At 33.7% G+C, this 21,464-nt stretch overlaps 2 protein-coding genes across 2 annotated transcripts; both read left to right on the top strand.

The window, feature by feature from the left end:
* The first annotated feature begins 1,633 nt into the window (after nt 1-1,633).
* Nucleotides 1,634-4,376, top strand: LOC133682200 (IRK-interacting protein-like). The gene is made up of 2 exons (XM_062105519.1): nt 1,634-2,151; nt 2,703-4,376. The coding sequence occupies exons 1-2, from the start codon at nt 1,924-1,926 to the stop codon at nt 4,218-4,220; spliced, it is 1,746 nt and encodes a 581-aa protein (XP_061961503.1). The 5' UTR covers nt 1,634-1,923; the 3' UTR covers nt 4,221-4,376.
* Nucleotides 4,377-17,292: 12,916 nt separating this feature from the next.
* Nucleotides 17,293-18,750, top strand: LOC133682699 (UDP-glycosyltransferase 92A1-like). Its single transcript, XM_062106183.1, has one exon. It carries the CDS (start codon nt 17,293-17,295, stop codon nt 18,748-18,750), a length of 1,458 nt encoding a protein of 485 aa, XP_061962167.1.
* Nucleotides 18,751-21,464: the final 2,714 nt, after the last annotated feature.

The following is a 21,464-nucleotide window of genomic DNA, read 5'->3' on the forward strand; positions in this document are numbered from 1 at the left end:
CATATTCTGTGGTGGATATTTTTTTAAATTTTCTAAGAAATAAAAAAAAGGCTCATTTCTGTCCCCACTGTGGCACCAAACCTCACAAGATTGTCTGGAAGGTATTGGATATGTCTGTCCCCCACACACGACCCCATGCCCAAAAACTGCATTTGGACAGCTCAGAGTACCAGTAACCATCAAGGGAAATTAACCCTGATATGAATTTTTTTGCTCAAGACTTGTTTATTATTGTATTGAAAATGTTTTTTTTTTTAATGTTTTTAGGTTATTTTGATGTACTATGTTAAAAACAAATTTTAAAAAATAAAAAATATTTTTTTCAAGTAAAAAACATTTTGAAAAGCAACCATTACCATAATGTTAGACACGATTTTAGTGTGTTTGGTAACACGATGAATAATATTTTTTAATTGAAAAGATATTAAAATGATGTATTTTATATTTTTAACATTAACATATCAAAAATATAAAAAAATATCAATTTAATATTTTTTAAATAAAAAATAATTTAAAAAACATAAGTTACAGCACCACTTGAGAAGATAAATTTGTCAATGTTAAGTTTAGACTAGCTTTTGATTTTGTGACTCTGCTACTGTAAAAGCTCACAGTCCTTGGGTGTTCAAAAGGTTGAGAGACAAGAGAAAGAGTACAATACCACATGATTTCCCGCAAGAAATGATTCCCTCAGCTTTCTTTAGCAACACTCAATGGGTTGGTTTTTCTTCTGTCAAGCTGACATTGATGATGCTAAAGAACTTCTGCTGCTAGTTTCGCCGTGGGAGTGCATGATGCTTTGAATATTATTTCAATAATAATATAAATTATATCTTAAATTTTTTAATAATTTAAGTTATTAGAGTAAAATAATTTTTTAATATGATGTTAAAGTTTTGATGACCAAGTAGTCACGAGTTTAAATTTTATTATTCTTATTTATTTGATAAAAATTAAACATAAAATAATATGAGTCTATACAAGTTTTAAGTTAAAAAGCTTTCATTTAAGGAGAATATTAAAAAATAATATAAATCATATATTAAAACCTTATCTCATAACATAAATTATTAAATTAAATTGATTATTTCATGTGGCTTTTCATTCTTTTCTTTTTCCACACCAAAAGCTATTATTTTTTTAAACAATTGGAATAAAAACAACTTTATTAAACTTTGAATCTACAATTTCAAATTTATTAACATTCTTAAAGTTTTCAACACCAAATTTCAAATTCTTTCCCATCAATTGTTACCATAAACCATGCCTAATGTTTGAGTTTCTTTTCTTTACTGGTTTTTTTTTTTTTTTTTTAGACTAGTTTGGGTGTTAAAAACACAATCTTCATATAGTTTTGATGTACGTAGACATATTTAAATGCTAATATCAATATTAAATAATAAAAAAATATATTTAACCATTAAATCAACTTTTTAATAATAATAGACTTAATTTCTCAGCGTATATTAAGTAGAAAAACCACGTGTATGATTATTTGTTATAATTACCCAATATTAAAGCAAATGGAATATATGGTATTGATGATAGTCACCCGAAGCTAATCATATTCAATTAACCCTTTCAATTTATGATCTAAATATTATCTAGATATATTTATGAGCTGCAGATCCTATTCATGTCATGCCTAAACTACCACAACTTCCCATATCACTAACTTCTTCACACGCTCAAATTCTATCTTGAACAAAGACAAAAGCTCCTTGGATTTTAGATACCCCTATCTCTCCCTCCCCCTCCCTCTTGCTATGTTTCTGGTGCTAGCTTCATTAGATATCATATCATCTTCATCTCTGCAAATCCAATCCAACTATTAGATACTGAAATCCCATTTTGCTCTTTTTTATAACTTCATAGAACTGCTCAAACTTCGTTCTTTTCTTCGGTTTATATGCTCTGTTTTTCATGGCTGCTGCTGCTGCCTTGCAAAGCTTACAAAACCATGACAACACCAACCAGGATGTTAGTAGAAAAGAATTACAGGCTGCCATTGCTAAGGCAGTGGATCTTAGAGCTTTACATGCTGCTTTAATGCAAGGAAACAGCCCTGCTAATCTCAGATTCCCATCATCTTCCCCTGTTTCACGCTCTGTTCCATACTTTTCTGCTCAAGATTACCCTGTTTTTACCCCTGTAAGTTTCAGCTTATTTTGAATTTTCTTCACTGGTTAATTACTTATTGTTATTCGCATTTTAACATTATTTCAAAAGGGTATTTTTTATAATTAATTTTCTTTTGTTGCTTCATTGTTTTCTTGCTATATTTTGCTTCAACATCAAATAGGAGCTTTCACTCTTGTGATTGAACTGGCAAAACAACATGATTTATGACAATATATATTATGACTGGGACATTATTTGTTACAATCTTATTTTATGTATTAGTTATTTTAATCTTTAATAGATTCCTTCATTAGATTTTCCTAATTTTAGATTTTTCTTTCATAGAACAGTTTGATCATTTTTCACAGTGGAAAAAAAAAATCTAAATTCAGAATCTTTATTGTTTAACGAAGATTGCAATTTTTAGCCTCTTCATTGTTTCCCTTCATGGATTTTTACTTTGATTTTCATTCCTAATAATTAAAAAAAAATCTCTTAACTCTTGGATAATTGCTACTTTTAATGTATGATAATGGAAGTTTTACTGCAAATGGTAATGAATTCTGTTGTTTTTTCTATAGAGCTATGAGGATGAACGGTTACCGGGACATCATCAGATTCTTACAAAAGCAAGAACATTATCAGAAAGTTGGGATGAGTTTGGCCTAGAAGGAGGAAGTGGCTATGAAACGGTTTTATCAGATTATAAGAAGGAGAATTCGTCGTCAAGGAAAGGAATTCCTTCTGATATATCCAATATTTGTCCAGCTGAAGATCAAAAATCTGTCACTAGTTCATCTGCAAACAACATCACTGTGTATCAGCCTGAAACAGAATCTTACAAGTTTTCTAGGATGAATAGCTTGGCAGACTTCAAATCCATATCATCTTTCAATAGATGCAAACCAGCTACTATAACTACCGAGTCTGAAAAGGTGACCAGGAATAGCAAGCATTCTAATATTGTTGTGCCATTGACTGATTCTCATTCATCCCTTCAATCACAACCGAAAAATCGAAGAGTGATGTCTTGGTTGTTTCCTAAGTTAAGGAAGAAGCAGAAGAATGATAATTCATCGAACCAAACCGAATCCGAGGAGGTTTCGCAGACTTTCAAGGACTTGGGGATATTGTCAATTGAATCATTGAAGAGAAAATTGATGGAAGCAAATGAGCATAGAGATGCAGCCTTAACGGAGGTTGCTGAGATGAAATCTTCGTTGGGGGACCTAAGGTACAAGCTTGAGTACTTGGAGAGTTACTGTGAGGAGTTAAAGAAAGCTTTAAGGCAAGCAACACAAACAAAAGACTCACAAGTTGTCGAAAAGCTCGGAAACTTGCCAAATAGAGGGAAATCCATTGATGGAAACGGAGAAAACTTGATGCCGGTAAGTGAAGAGGTGATGGTGGAAGGTTTCTTGCAGATAGTATCAGAAGCAAGACTTTCAGTGAAACAATTCTGCAAGACTTTAGGACAGATTGAGGAAACAGATAGTACTCTCATGGACAGCTTGAACTTGCTTCTTCAACCATATAAACTGTCTCTAAAATCAAAGTATTCAAAGGCAGTACTATACCATTTGGAAGCCATAATAAACCAATCACTCTACCAAGATTTTGAGAACTGTGTGTTTCAAAAGAATGGCTCACCAAAGAATCTAGACCCAAACCAAGATCGTCAAGCACAGTTTTCGTCGTTCGTTGCATTGCGAAATCTAAGCTGGAATGAAGTTTTAAGGAAAGGGACGAAGTACTACAGTGAAGAGTTTAGCAAGTTTTGTGATCAGAAAATGAGTTGTATTATTACAACAATAAATTGGACTGCAACATGGCCTGAACACCTTCTTCAAGCCTTTTTTGTTGCTGCTAAATGCATATGGTTGCTTCATTTGCTTGCCTTTTCATTCAATCCACCACTGGGAATTTTGAGGGTTGAAGAAAATAGAAACTTTGATCCACATTTCATGGAAGATATGTTCATGGATAGGCAGAGATCACACCGTCAGAGCCGGGTTAAGATTATGGTGATGCCAGGGTTTTATGTCCAGGATAGGGTTTTACGATGTAAGGTTCTTTGCAGGTACAAGTCTCTGCCTTAATTGATTTAGCATCTGCAATTGTGTATCGAGACAGAAGAAACAGAGATAGAGGGGACTCAATGTTTTCTATTTACAAATATTCACTCTAAAACTATAACAAAGAAAATCATTGTTTCTATCTCTTTAATTAAGTATGTTTTCATCTCTTCTGCTTCAGTACTTCCATTATTAGTCAATAACCAAATGAAATATGTCTTTTCTCTCTCTCATTTAAAGAAGTTTGTAAGTAAGAAATTTATGTGTTCATAAATCATTCAAATGGACTTTCCCAGAAATCATTCAAATGGACTTTCCCAGTTTCTCCTGAGTGCTCACAGATTATTGGCTCATGGAAAAATATTATTTTTTTTGGATGGAAGTAAGTGTCGAAGAGCTAGAGAAGGGATAAGGATGCAATCAGCCATAGACAATGGTAACAAAATTAGGCTAGTGTTTGGTCAAGGATTAGGTAGAGTTTTGAAAGGCTAATTAAGTGATGTAATTAGATCTTATAATATGATTAATTTGGTGTTTGTGAGATGTGATGGCAATATTTTTATATTGCAATAAAATAAAATAAAATAAAATAAATTAAACTATTACAACAATTGAGTTTGTTGGCTTCAAGCCAGATATTATTAATTTAATTAGCTTAGGGAGGGAGTGAAAAAGAATATATTTGTTAATTATTATTATTATTATTAAGAAAATAAGATAAACTATATATGTTACATAACGAAAACGTCAAAGCTGAAGACAAAAAGTCTCAATCTATGACCATTGAAAAAGAACATTGAAAAAAGAAGGAAAAAATGCTACCATCGGCAGAAATAGCTAAGAAAAATATTAGGAGACTACCAAAACTCTAGAGAGAGAGAGAGAGAGAGATTCATATTTTCTCATCAGATGTGTATTTATATATCATATAATTTTTTCTTCTTTTTTACTCTCTCTATGGTTTTGAGAGTCTCTTGAGATTTTACATTATTTTTTTACTATTTTAGATTACAACCTTTGTTACACACACACACACACACAATTTTATGATATGAGTATGTGCCGATTAGGCATTATTTTAGTGCATGGTTTGCACAAGATTATTGAAAATTTACTCTCCACAAGATTGAAAGTTCTCATGCCAAGCATAATCGATCAGTGCTAATCAAATAACTTTTATATCTATGGATTCATAATGGCAAATGAAATAGTTTATGAAGTGAAAAGAAGTGGGAAGCATGGGTTTATTCTGAAAGTAGATTTTCACGTCGTCCTTGACTCTGTTATATGGGTGTATTTGGAAGAAGTCAAGTGGATATCTCTAATACACAAATGCATTTCCGGTAATAAATTTTCTACACTAATCAATGGTTCACTTAGTCAAGAGTTTGGAGTGAAGCATGAATTATGTTAAGGTGATCCTCTTTCACCATTTTTTTTTTTTAAATTCATGAGTGTTCGAATCAGCTTGTACGTACTTCGACTAATACCACAAACCCCTGAAGTTAATAACCATGTAAGTTCTTTCACCATTCTTATTTAACTTAGCCGTGGAGACGTTGACAGTCTTTTTAAGAAGTGTTTGAGAGTGTAGAAACGGTTGTTAAAAAAATATTAATTTGAAGTAAAAAAATAAAAAAAATTTAAATTTTTTTTAAAAACACCTTTGAAATATAAAAATAAACATGCTCTTAAAAAAAATCAACTTTTGGATACTTAAAGGGTATTGATTATAGTAGCTGTATATATTTAAGAGTCATATGTAATATGCAGATGATATATTAGTATTTATACCGAATAACTACACTACATTACTTCATGTTAAAGAAGATTTTAAGATGGTTTGGATTGGTGCAAGGTAAGAGGGTAAACTTTTATAAAAGTTCCCTGTTAAAAATAAACAGCAAGGCAAGAAAGGCAAGTACCATCTGCTGTAAATGGGATGCAATAATTAGTAGTCAAATATTTAGGACTTTCATTAGGTGGTAACGCTCTTTCAACCGGAAGCCTTGTCAATATATTCTCCTTTTCTTTTAATAGCTGTCTTTTGTAGCTGTCAGTATATTCTCCTTTTCCTATTCTATTTCTTTCATATCTGTCACTATATTCTTCTTTCCTTGTTTAATTTCTGTCATAGCTGTATATCCCTTGATTCTCTCTAAAGATTTCAATTATTGTCTAGGCCTAGTATTTTACAGGATCTGATTATGTTTATTCAATCCTAGAATTCAGGGATTTGATACTTCTTGATGTATATATATATATTGTAACTCTCTTAGTGAAAAATACAGAAAACATTTCAGAATTTCTCTTGTATTATCTTGTCATGGTATCAGAGCCAAAATTCTGAAATCAATTCATCTTGTGTCTAGTTCCTTGTCTGGTTCTTCTATTCTGTTTTTCTTGGACTTGATCTCTTGGTTCTTGTTTCTAGTTAAATCATGTCTCTAGAACGATCTGAACATTTTCTTGTTCGATTCACTGGAAAGAACTATTCTGCCTGGGCTTTCCAGTTTCAGATTTTTGTCAAGGGAAAGGAATTATGGGGTCATATTTCTGGGACAGTTCCTGCACCTGACAGTGAGCAGGAACAGGAGAAATATGTGAAATGGGAGGTGAAGGATGCTCAGATTATGTCTTGGATCCTTGGAAGTATGGAACACTCCATGCTTCTCAATCTCAAGCCTTACAAAACCTCTAGAGAAATGTGGGATTACCTGAAGAAAGTTTACAACCAAAGCAATACAGCACGAAGGTTCCAATTGGAACTCGAGTTGGGTCAACTCAGTCAAGGCAGCATGTCAATACAAGAGTTTTACTCTTCCTTTGTAAATCTTTGGGCTGAATACACAGACATTGTGTATGCAAGTGTACCTCTTGAAGGACTTATTGCTATTCAAAGTGTGCATGAGACCAGCAAGCGTGATCAGTTTTTAATGAAGTTAAGGGGGGAATTTGAAGCAATCAGGTCCAACCTGATGAATAGAGAACCAGTTCCTTTCTTGGATATCTGTGTAGGAGAGCTTCTCAGGGAAGAACAACGGATCATTACACAGGCTGTCTTGGAGCAAAAAGCTCAAAATTCCACTCCAATTCCTGTTGCATACACTGCTCAAGGGAGGTCTAAAGGAGGTAGAAATATGTCAAATGTCCAGTGCTATAGCTGCAAAGGATTTGGGCACATTGCCACTACTTGTACTAAAAAATTCTGCAACTATTGTAAGAAAACAGGGCATATCATCAAAGACTGCTCCATCCGGCCTCCAAAGAAATCTGAAACTGCCTATAATGTTTCGGTTGGTTCCTCAAATACTCCTAGTCCTGGTCAGTCCTCTATTACCCCTGAAATGGTCCAACAAATGATAGTTTCTGCCCTTTCTGCTTTAGGCCTTTCAGGTAACCGAAATTCTATTCCTAAGCCTTGGTATTTTGATTCAGCTGCTTCCAATCACATGACCAACACTGCCTTACCTTTAAATAATGTTCAAAAATATAAAGGCAATCTTCATATTCGTACTGCCGATGGTAATCCCTTGTCTATCACAGCTGTTGGTGATATTTCAGCCCTTCTGAATACTGTCTTTGTGTCTCCTAAGCTGTCCACTAATCTTATATCTGTTGGCCAATTAGTTGACAACAATTGTGATGTTCATTTTTCCAAATCTGGTTGTTTTGTGCAGGATCAAGTGTCCGGGAAGATGATCGTGAAGGGACCTAAAGTGGGACGCCTATTTCCCTTGCTTCTATCTCCCTCTCCTATGTCAAATTATGTTGCATGTAATGCTGTTCAATGTGATAATCAGGTGTGGCATAGACGTTTAGGACATCCTAATTCTCATGTACTTCGAGTCTTGTTTAAATCTGGTTTACTAGGAAATAAAAATTCGACTTCTTCTAATAATGATATTGTTGATTGTGCATCTTGCAAACTTGGTAAAAGCAAAACACTTCCTTTTCCATTGCATAAAACCCGCACCACCAAACCTTTTGAGATCGTGCATACTGATGTATGGGGTATTGCACCTGTCATTTCTCATGAACATTACAGATACTTTGTTACATTTATAGATGATTTCACTCGTTTTACTTGGGTATATTTTCTTCGATCTAAAAGTGAGGTCTTCTCTGTGTTTAAAGCCTTTCTTGCCTTAGTTGAGACACAATTTTCTGCCAAAATCAAAATTCTGCAATCTGATTCAGGTGGTGAATATATGTCAAATGAATTTCAATTTTTTCTTCAAAGTCATGGGATCATATCACAACGTTCTTGTCCTTTCACCCCACAACAAAATGGTGTGGCTGAAAGAAAGAATCGTCATCTTCTTGATATTGTTCGAACTCTTCTCCTTGAGTCATGTGTTCCTTCTCATTTTTGGTGTGAAGCTTTGTGTACTGCTGTTTATTTGATTAATCGCTTACCATCTCCCCACTTAAACAATGATTCTCCCTACGTTCGTTTGTTTGGACATGCACCAAATTATTCCAATCTTCATATTTTTGGATGTGTTTGTTTTGTTCACCTTCCTGCACATGAGAGAAATAAACTTACTGCCCAATCTGTCAAGTGTGCTTTCTTAGGCTATGCTGTCACCCAAAAAGGATTTCTTTGTTATGATCCACATGCACGTCGAACTCGTGTCTCTAGGAATGTCATATTTTTTGAAAATCAGCCTTTCTTTTGCACCCAACAGCCTTCAGTACTTCCTTCTCTATCTGTTTTACCATCTTTTCCTGAGTCGCCAGCACCAGTACAAAGGTTTAAACCTGGTTATGTTTATCATAGACGCACTCCTGCTTCTGCTCCTTCTCTAGGTCTCACTGAGGTTCCTTCACATCTTCCTGCAACATCTGATCCTGTTCTGCCCATTTCCTATGATCCCCTTCCTCTTCGTAGAAGCTCTAGACCTCACAAACCTCCTGACAGGTATGGTTTTTCCACTCCTGTGGCTATGTCTACTACTTTGTCTTCTATTTCCATTCCCACTTGTTATAAACAGGCTAGCAAACATGAGTGCTGGAAACAAGCAATGGAGGCAGAACTTCACGCACTTAAGGCCAATCATACTTGGGATATTATCTCTTGTCCTCCACATGTCAAGCCCATTGGTAGCAAGTGGGTTTATACTGTGAAACTCAAGTCTGATGGATCTTTGGATAGATACAAAGCTAGATTGGTTGCTCTTGGCAATAAACAACAATATGGCTTCGACTATGAAGAAACATTTGCACCCGTTGCTAAGATGACTACGGTGAGAACACTTCTTGCTATTGCGGCCTCTAAAGCTTGGCCTTTATATCAGATGGATGTCACAAATGCCTTCTTGCATGGGGATCTTAAGGAAGAGATTTATATGCAACTTCCACCTGGTATGTCCACAAAGGCTTCTAATGATGTTTGCAAACTAAGACGCTCTTTGTATGGGTTGAAACAGGCACCTAGAGCCTGGTTTGAGAAGTTTCGCAACACTCTTCTCACCTTCTCCTTCACACAAAGTCAATATGATTCATCACTTTTCTTTTACAAGACCACCACTGGTATGGTATTTCTCTTAGTCTATGTCGATGATATTATCCTCACTGGTAATGACATTGGTTTGATCACCAAGCTTCAACATATGTTGCATAGTACATTTCAAATGAAAGATCTTGGACATCTCACATATTTTTTGGGGCTGGAAGTTCACTCTAGAGATCATGGTTTGTTCTTAAATCAACATAAATATATTCAGGATCTCATTGAGCTAGCTGGTTTAAAGGATGCTACTGCTGTTGATACACCAATGGAGGTGAATGTGAAATACCGAAAAGATGAAGGCGAGCTTTTGCCTGATCCTTTTTTATATAGGCAACTTGTTGGTAGTCTTATCTACCTAACAATTACCAGGCCTGATATCTCCTATGCTGTCCATATAGTTAGCAAATTTATGCAGGCACCTCGACATCTTCATCTTGCTGCAGTTCGTCGTCTTATTAGATACTTAATTGGTTCCCCTACTCGTGGGTTGTTTTTTCCTAAACATTCTACTCTTACCTTGACTTCCTATAGTGATGCGGATTGGGCTGGCTGCCCGGATACTAGGAAGTCTCTCACAGGCTGGTGCATTTTTCTTGGAGATGCCTTGATCTCTTGGAAGTGTAAGAAGCAGGATTGTGTCTCTAAATCTTCTACCGAGGCTGAGTATCGCGCCATGTCTGCAGCTTGTTCTGAAATTGTGTGGTTACGTGGTCTTATTTCTGAACTTGGGTTTCCCCAAACTGCTCCTACTCCACTTCATGGTGATAATACTAGTGCTATTCAAATCGCTGCAAATCCAGTCTACCATGAACGCACCAAGCACATAGAGGTGGACTGTCATTATATTCGGGAGGCCTTTACTAGGGGTGTTATCACTCTTCCTCATCTCAATACTGATCTTCAAATAGCTGATGCCTTTACAAAAGCCTTGACACGCCAACGACATAAGTTTCTCAATAGCAAATTGATGTTGTTCGACTTACCCGCATCAATTTGAGGGGGGATGTCAATATATTCTCCTTTTCTTTTAATAGCTGTCTTTTGTAGCTGTCAGTATATTCTCCTTTTCCTATTCTATTTCTTTCATATCTGTCACTATATTCTTCTTTCCTTGTTTAATTTCTGTCATAGCTGTATATCCCTTGATTCTCTCTAAAGATTTCAATTATTGTCTAGGCCTAGTATTTTACAGGATCTGATTATGTTTATTCAATCCTAGAATTCAGGGATTTGATACTTCTTGATGTATATATATATATTGTAACTCTCTTAGTGAAAAATACAGAAAACATTTCAGAATTTCTCTTGTATTATCTTGTCAAGCCTGTCATTAATAGAATTCATACAAGGCTGGGAGGGTGGAAGGGAAGATTATTAAGCATGGCTGATAGGGTTTGTTTCATTAAAATAGTTTTGTCCTCACTTCCTTTGTATTATATATTTGTTTTTCTAATGCCAAAGGGTGTTGCTCAAGTTATATCTTCTATTCAACTAAGGTTTTTGTCCTACCCTCGAATCATGAGGTTGTGACATTGCGACCACTCTTTTTGGATGGGGTTTGAAAAATCTTTTTAGTTAGTTGGAAAGTTTCCATATAGAATTATAGCTATTAAAAATTCTAACTGGTTCTTTTTTTTCTAGAGATTCTAGGCAAGAGACTAATTATGTAAATAAAAGATATTAACATCCTCAATACGCCTTATCTGAGGTAAACTATATATATTTTTTTAATTATTTGTTATGGTCTAATGATGTCTATTTCTACTAGTCTACTATGATATATGTGATCCGATGAACAAACCCTAATTTTCTAGGTGAAGAACTCGGTTTGAGAATGTGAAATATTCTCAATTATCATCGAGATTTCTTTCAGGATAAAATTGGATTTTTTTACTATCGCGTCATTCCAAATAACATTTTAGATGAAATTCCTTGTGAATTTTATCCTTATATTTGAAGTGAATGAATTGTATTATTCACAATAATATTCTGGATATTAACCGCATACATGTTTTTTATCCTTATATTAAAGTGGGTAATAAAAATATTATCTCTAATAATATTTTGGATATTAATCATTTTAAGATTAAACACTACAAAAAAATATAAAATACCAAACATGAACCCAACAACGTGGGTTCCAAAATAGACTAGATTTGGTAAAAAAAAGGCATATACATGTTGGAAATCACACAAGGATCAATAATCTAGTATTCATTTACTTCACTTTTCACTTAAACATCACAATTTTTATAAAAATAGGTTTCGGTCCTAAACTGAAATCCTAGGATTAGAAGTCATTTATATTGTGTTATTGATGCAAATAAACACCAGATTATTGGTTAATCATGCATAAAGAAGGATTATGTGCAAAGAAATAGACTGGAATTGGTTAAAATAAAGGGTCTAAGACAATGTTTTTCCAAGAACACGAAGAACATTGCCTAAAAACCCAGAAAAATATAATACACAAATCACAATATCATACATAAACATGTTTGAATCAAAAAAATAAAATAAAAACATCAAAACATTAAAATCAATCAAGAGGTACCAAATCAAAAAAACATAAACTTAAAATAGACTATATATTCACACAACATGGATTCAAAATTGATTTTCTGAATCCATTTTGTGCAAGAATAGACCTAGCCAACCTAGGGTAAAACACCATTGCTTTAACATACATAGCTTAAGTTAACAAAAACTAAAACAACATTATATATATATAAACTTGAACAACAATTTTAATGTATTAAAAACATGAAAAAACTTTAAAATAAACATCATTAAATAAAAACCACAACAACAAATAGGTGAATACAACATTACTTGTTGAACATTTAAATATTTTTTTATGCTTATAAACATAAATATAAAACAAAAGTAAATAAAAAAAATATCAAAAGCAGGTTACAAAGGACGTGCTTAGGATCATAAAAGTATACCTAGAAAAGCTACTCTCTCTTTGTTTTATTTTGAAAAATTTTGCCTCTTATACATTTGTAAAACTAATAAATCTTTTGTTTAGGCTCTTGTATCTCTACACTTTTGTTTTTTATTGATATTTATCTTCCTTTTCTTATCCTTTTTTTCTCCTCTGTCTTTAAGCTTGGGGGGTATTTATAAGGTTTTGCTAGAGTTTTGAGAGGTTTTGAATCCATTTCTGATCTCTTGATCTTAAGGGAATTGTTGTAAACCCCCTGATAAGGACCTACTGAGAAGACTTTGTGTGCGAACACATGGAAAATAGGTCTGTTTTTGCATGATAGTTGTACTATTAGGGCTGAATGGGTTTCCTCTTTCTAGGTCTTGCTCGAGCAATTATGACATCATCGTTGCCTTAGACCACCTGACGTTGGTAGAGGGGATGCACACCTTTCAGTTGAATCCAACCTTACTCAATTTGGAGGTTTGTAGCTCCACATTCATACGTTTGAAGTTGCTAACTTGATCAGTCAAAACTGTAAAAAACATAGGCCAATCGATCAAACGACGTGTCGCTCACCTTTTCTTTTTTAAGTTTGAATGACGTGTTGTTTAGAGTTTTTGATTTAGGATTAAAAAATTTCAATTGAGCTCCAATTCTTTCAATTTCTTTTAATTACACCAGTAATCGCCTTAAAATTTTTAATTTCATGCAATTTCACCCCTGATAAAACTCAATTATCACCCTCTAAGTTGGCCACCTATTTTATTTTGATCTTTGTTTATGAAGTTTTGCATTTTGACCCTTAATAGACCAACAAACTTTCAATTTCTTTAATTTGACCCTTGATTTGGTCAATTTCAGTCCCTATATTTACGCGCCTTTTCTAGTTTGATCATTGATTTTGGATTTCTTCAATCAAGTTCCTAATTGCCAATTAAACTTCAATATTTATGCAATTAAGCTCATGATTTGAGCAAATTAACTCCTAAAAATTGTAATTCGACTCCAAAACTTCAATTTCTTCAATTTAAATATTAAATTAACTTTAAATATTATTTTTTTCTTGAAATTAAGCCCTCAATAAATTCAAATAAATCTTAAAAAAATTCTAATTGAGTCCTTAAACATCAAATTTTGATTTTTCCTCCTCAAATTGAATTTTCTTTGTCAATAGAGCCTTCATCAGTTGAAAATAACTGTCAAAATTTTCAATCTTGTATATTTGATATTCCTCAACCAATTTTCAGCAATTTCCTAGGCATTTTGGTATACTCTTCTTGTTGATATATTGTTTTTTATTTTCTTCCAATATTTTTTGATTTTTTTTGTATTTTTTATATATTTTTTCTGTTTGTGTGGGGCCCTAAAATGGGCAACAATAATTTTTATGGAATGGTGTCTCTAATGCTAGGAAGATCTGTAAGGTAGTATGGAATGTGGTTGTAAGAGAAAAAAAATAGAGGAGGATTGGGTGCGGGCTCATTACAAGGAAGAATAAGGCATTGTTATTCAAATAGCTTTGGAGACTAGGAGATTCAAATCCTGGAGTATGGCAGGAAATTATCAATAAGAAATATAAGCCCTCTTATGTCAATGGCCTTCCATTTTCAATCTTCCACTATAAAAAAAAGGTATTTGTTCCATTGTTAACTCAGGTTCAGAAGTGTCAACTATCTTGAAGAAGGGGTGCTATTTCAAGGTTGGTAATGGGGGGAGCTTTTGAACAGACAGGTGGCTAAACAGTGAGGTTTTAGGAGACTGTTTCCCTTAACTCTATGCCCTATCAACTTCGTCATCATCTATATTAGCTGAGATGGGGGGATTTAGGCTCGGCACATAGCAATGGAAGTGGAAATTACAATAAACAGAACAAACACAATCCCAACAGCTCCTTGTAATGATAGATGGGGTCAAATTGAGTCCAGACAGAGAGGATTTGAAACAATGGGAGGCTGACATCAAAGGAAAGTATACTATATATCAAATCTTGCAGTAACATTATTGATAGAGTTGACTTTTCAGGTACATTCTCTTTCACATTTCTGATATGGAAAGGCATAGCTCCTCGTAAGATTGAATTGTTCTTATGGTTATTACTCCAAGATATAACTTGTACAAGGAACTTCCTAGTACGGAGGAGATTAATTAATTTAACTAAGCCAAAAAATGTATCCTTAATTTCTGTACTAATAGAATTGAGAATGTGAACCATCTATTTCTTCACTGCTATGAATTCTGGAATCCATGGTAGCGTTTCATGAACTGGTCTGGAATAAAGATGTACGCCAAAATCTATTGATCAAGTTGTTTTGTAGTGGAGTGTTCTTGTTAAAGATAGGTTCCAACTAAGAGCTTTTACAATGTTGTCCTATGGTATTTTGTGGAATGTTGTTAATTATTATTATTATTGTGTACAGTAAAACTCAGTTTTTTTATTATGTTTACCATTGGCTCAATGGTATTCGGTCCTCAGCAATAAAATCTCTTGATTTTTGTAAACACGCACATAAATATCTTTAATTTGTTATTGTTTACATTAATTTTAACCTTTCAATATGAAAAGATTCATAAAATTTTTATTACTAAGAAATTAAGAAGACTCCTTTCAACAAAACATTTATAATTTTTTTTATCATACCTATATTCTTAATTTCTATACATATAACTAAAATCCAAAAATAATAAAATTAAATTAAGATTCAACAAATTATTAAATTCGATATTTGTTATTAATTTTTTATGCAGGATATATATTTGGTTATTTTCTTATTCTTTTTTATTCATTTATAGAAATGATATATACCTTTTGACAAACTCTATTAATAATAATAATAATAACTCTTAGTCAAAAGACGGAATTAAACTTTTATTCATGTTTACATTTTTAATATTTGTCTCATAAATATTAAAACGAATAAAAGGATTGTTATAAAAACTGTAATGATAGTATAATCATGATAAACTTTAGTATAACTTTAAGTGAATTTTTTATTCGTATTTACACGTTATGTTTTTATGTTATATATAAATGGTTTTATTCAAATTTTATTGATTTTTTTTTTCATTTCATAGAATTAATTTTAACATTTCTATAAAAAAATATATTAATACACACATAACCATGTACCAAGAATACTATTTTTTATAAATGCATAAGTGGGGATATGCATAATTTTTTGGCCGAGCAAAAATCTAGTCTTGATATCCTATAAAATCTAGTCTAAAAACACTTGGACACTAAAGAGACGTTTGATGGGTATTTGGGCAGAGACAGATTTGGATTTTACATGTATATATGCATAAGGATCATCACTTGATTATACTGTATTTGAATTTTTTTGAGTTTTTTATAGGTACTTAAAATTATTCTAAAAATGTCCCTAACCATTAAAGAAAAGAAAAGACAAAACTAAGATAGGTGAGCATAAAACATCCCTGGCTTCTGCCTATCTGAGATTTAATCATACCATCATTATGAAATAATCAACATGCATTTTGCTAATTAGAAGTTTGATGCAGTGCTTATTTGACACCTTGATAACTTTTGCTTTTGAAATTGTTTTTAATTTTTTTGTCTAAAAAAATATCAAATTAATTTCTTTCGATGTTTTTCAATGAATAATATATTAAATAAAAAAAATTCTGAAAAACATCACTGTAACATTAATTTTTTCAATTATAAATTACTTTTTAAAAAGTATGCTATACCATATTAGCATCCACACATTTAATATCTAGATGAGTACTGTGCCAAACCCACGTCTGGTCTTGCTGAATTACAAACCTAAAGGTTATAATAGGCATAAACTATTATGGTCCTAGGGTTTATTCTGTTTGACAGCCTATGAAAACAGCAAGGCCATCACAGTCGTATTTTTGAAAAACTTGGGTGGCTATTTCTAGTCATGAGAAAATGTTTTTTTGATGATCAAGACCAATTAATATAAGACTATATAGTCTTCCAAGATTTCCTTTTGGTGTGCCTCAGTGGTTACGCACGCATTAACATTGTTCACGATGTTTCTTGGTCATGGGTGATGCCTGATAACAAGGCCAAATGCAAATTCACTTGTCTAGGTACTCATTATTATGCATGTTAGGTATTGAACGAAAAGAACAAGTGTGTTCAAAGTTTATACAGTTTCTGAATCAAAATCATGCTTATCTTCTGGCTTATAATCACCTGTGGATTTTCAATTCTTGTTCTAGTTTTACAGGACAAATGGTTTTCAAAGAACTTCAATGGTTTTGATTTATGTAGGATATCGTTTTTCTTGACCAAAAATCACATCGTGCACTTATATTTTCAACTTTTATTTATACCAGACCTTCTACTCTATTTGAGACCATGCCGATCCTTCCACTTCAATTCTTGAAACGTTTTAGACCCTTATTCCACCCAACATCATAAAGGTCTGTTAGCGTGACCTGAATAATTGGACACGAATGCGTACGATCATGTGTGAATAATTGGACCTGAATAATACGTACATCCACTGCCTAAACTAAAACCAAGGAAAATCCTTTTGTGATCATCATCAATCCTTGACTACTAAACTCTAAAACTTTATATAAGTGCTCAAACATCCATTAATTGCTAGCACACCACCTGTTCTTCTCCACTGCATCACCCTCTTTTTTCAAAAGAAATGTTGCGAAGAAAAGAGAACATAGTGATGTTCCCATTCATGGCACAAGGCCATATCATACCTTTCCTAGCATTAGCCCTTCAACTAGAACAAATGAAGAAGTATACCATAACCTTTGTTAACACTCCTCTTAACATCAACAAACTAAGATCATCGATCCCTATAAACTGCTCCATTCACCTTCTTGAAATCCCTTTCGATAGCTCAGGCTATGGCCTGCCTCCAGGCACTGAAAACACTGACTCTATTCCTAACCATCTTATAGCCAACCTTCTCCATGCTTCTTTGTCTCTCAAACCTTCGTTCAGGAAACTCATTTCTGATCTTGTTAAGGAACAAAATGGCCACCCACCACTCTGTATAATCACTGACATTTTCTTTGGCTGGTGCTCAGAGATTGCACATGAGTTCGGTGCATTTCATGCCATATTTTCTGGAAGTGGAGGTTTTGGTATTGCATGTCATTACTATCTGTGGTTAAACCTGCCTCATCAGATGAAGAATTCTGATGAATTCACTGTACCAGATTTCCCTGAAGCTTCTAAAATTCACGTAACACAGTTGGCAGAAAATTTGAGAGTAGTCAATGGAAGTGATCTCTACTCTGTGTTTCTACAGAATGTGCTCCCTGAATGGATGAATTCTGATGGGATTTTGCTGAACACAGTGGAGGAACTTGACAAGGTTGGATTGGAATATTTTCGGCTTAAAATTGGCAAGCCAGTTTGGTCAATTGGGCCAGTTCTCCTTTCCAAGAGAAGCCAAGATCAAGCTGCAACTACAACTGAGCTGTGTAAAAACTGGCTTGATACCAAACCTGTGAATTCAGTTCTTTACATATCATTTGGTTCACAGAATGCAATATCTGCACCGTATATGATGGAATTGGCAGTCGCATTGGAGGCTAGTGGAAAGAATTTTATCTGGGTTGTTAGGCCACCTATTGGCTTTGACATCAACATGGAATTCAAAGCAACAGAATGGTTGCCTGAAGGATTTGAAGAAAGAATGAAAGATTCAAAAAGAGGGTTATTAGTGCACAAATGGGCACCACAGGTGGAAATTCTGTCTCATAAGTCTATATCAGCGTTTTTAAGTCATGGTGGATGGAGCTCGATAATCGAATCTTTAAGCCATGGCGTGCCATTGATTGGGTGGCCAATGGCAGAAGAGCAATTCTACAATGTCATGCTTTTAGAAGAACAAATTGGAGTTTGTGTGGAGGTGGCTAGAAGGAAGAGCTGTGGGGTTAGGCATGAAGATATAGTGAACAAGATAATGTTGGTAATGGATGAGACAGAGAAGGGGAAGGAAATGAGAAAGAAAGCATTGGAGGTTAGGGATATGATTATGGATGCCGTTAAAGATTTTAAAGGGTCTTCTGTCAAAGCCATGGATGAGTTCTTGAATGCTGCATTGCTGAGGCAAGAAGAGGCAATGAGGACAGGTGATTCATGAAGAATGATTGCTGCCTTCTGACCATAAACATACAAAATTCTCTGTTCAGGTTACAATTACTGTACGTGCTACATATAAAAAAGATATAAATATATGTAGTTGAAAAAATAAAAATATAAAATAAATCTAAAAATATAAAATAAATCTGTTTTAAAAATAATTGTCTCTTCGATCTCGATACAGTATTTAACCGCTACCTAAATATTTCATTTCAACTTGCTCTTGTTTCGCAATCAATAAATTGGCGTAAAAGATTCTCTCCTAATTTCACCTAGATTATGCTTTGCATGTTTCATTTCTAAATTCAGATCTCCGATGACATGGAACAGTTTTTGAAAAAACTAAAAAACATTGTTAAATATCACCAAATCCTTGTTCCGTAATTTGACCCCACTAGAAAAATTGCCAACAAAATCAAACTAAAAGATAAATTCACTCCATTATGCAACAAATATCACATAATACTGCACAGGTCAGGTTCACCAGCCTTGGCGTTTCGTGGCGGCGGCGGCGCTTGTGGAAAGTACATGGGGGGCAGCTCATAGTATGGGTATGATACTTGAGGAGATGGGTAATGGTGTTGTGTATTGTGCAAATATGGATATCTTGCTTGCATGCTCTCCTCATAGGTATTGTAGTAACCGTAGCCATTGCCATGCACCATGAGCCTATACTGGTATTGGTTATAATTTGCCTGGCCAGCTGCTGCAGGTTCCCTTGAAGGGTTGCCTACTTGACCTGGTACATGATCGGCTAACCCTTCTGCAGATGTTCCGAACAAAATCAAGTGAAAATTTTTTAATTAAATGGTGATACTATTTATAAAGAGAAACAAGACTATAATAAAAATATTCTTTCACATAATTTAGTGAATAAAAAGAACTACATGAACTATTTTTAACTTAGCTACTCGTCTTAAATCCTAAATTATAGTTATATAATTGAGTTCGAATCCAGCCCAATCCAAGATCTAGATGGCTGGTTAATTGAGTCAAACCATGAATTGATCATGGATCAACCCTTATTTTTTTTTTCTCAAAATTTAAGAAAAGAACACTTGATTCGTGAAAAAAAATAAAATGGTTTGACATGAAATATATATTATCAAAGCAGCCAAGCTTTGACAACTCACTGGGTTGTCCTGTTGGGTTGTGCTAGGTTCACAGCTATATCATATGCCTTCAACCTTATGGTATGAACAAAATATATGGTTAAATCTCTGTTTTGTATATAAATCATTTTACAAAACCAAATATTTAAGTGACTGAATCCCAAAACAAGTCAAGGGAAGAAAAGTACTTCTCGTTTGGTTCATCATTCCATTGCAACTGCATTGAGTAGATTGGTAACCTTCTTTTCCATCACAAGAATCCTGCTAAATATTAAACCAAAGAATTAAGTTATTACATAATTTTTTTAAATAAAAAAAAGACAGAGCAATAGAAATAAGAAACTCAAGGAATAAAAAGTGTGCTTACCATGTTTTTCAAAAGGGTAAAAAAAAGCTAAGGTTATGAAGAATTCTCTCTAATTGACAAGAAACATAAGATTAGGGTTCTTATAATGATATATGATGGCTATTGCTGAAGTCAAGTCCTAATTGAGAGAAGATTGAGTTTTGTAAATTGGGTTGGATTTAATCACGTGGAAAATCTTATTGCTACATTAAGAATGATAATTACCTTATTAAATATCGTAATATTTTACCTAATTATATATAAAAAAGGTTAACTTATATTAACATTACACGATAAATTAATTACACGATAAATTAAGTTAACTTACTGGAGATTTAATCCTGTGACTTAATTAACCATTAATCACTCCTCAAGAGATCCACAACAAGATTTATTTTACAATTTCTTGATCGAGGTTTAATTAGAGAAGCAATTTAATAATTCGGATATACAAGTTCGGAAGAAGGGACCTAACCAATTTTATGTGATCCCACTGGCCTTCCATCAAATAGACTCAGGCCTGGTTTTAAGAAAGAGTCTCGGGCTGTATGGGCCTGTACTTCAACAATAATCACTAACACTACCATCACTTCATCGTTGCAAACCACAGCAACCTCATCATCACCTGCCATAACAACTGAAGCCATTATAACCGTTACAACCACTATTGATCGCCATCCGGTCAATGCCACCATCAGAATCGCCCTCTCACAGCCAACACCACTCGCCACCGTCACCTTTTCTTCATTCTCGCTATCATTTCCGACACCTTCCACATCTTCATTGCCACCATCCTATTGTTACAATAATCATTATTATAAGTCAGTGTCTGAGCTCTTTTAGACATTTTGAATGGGATTTAGTTTTGAAGCCTTGCATCTATTTTATTTTTTTAAGCCTTACATTGGAGTTCCAACAACTTGATAAACTACTTAGATTTTTACTTTGTTTCATTAAAGAAAGAGGTATTTGTTGCATATCAAATTCTTGTTTATTCTTTGTTGCATCTGCACGAGTAGTACTACAATATCGAGAAAGGGCCACTTTTCTTTCATTCTTAAAAGTGCTGAAGGACAATTCTCCCTAATTTATTGATAAAATCTTCTAGTTTTGGTTAAAATTCTAAATTATAATTGAAATGTAAATTTTTTTCGGATGTAATTCTCAACCGGGAAGTGCGAACATAGCCATCATAAAATAAATATGCAGTTAGAAGGAAGCAGGCTGCAATTCCCTCCAATACATTTGATGAAATAC

The sequence above is a fragment of the Populus nigra genome, chromosome 1, assembly GCF_951802175.1.
Source record: "Populus nigra chromosome 1, ddPopNigr1.1, whole genome shotgun sequence".
NCBI classification, from domain to species: domain Eukaryota; kingdom Viridiplantae; phylum Streptophyta; class Magnoliopsida; order Malpighiales; family Salicaceae; genus Populus; species Populus nigra.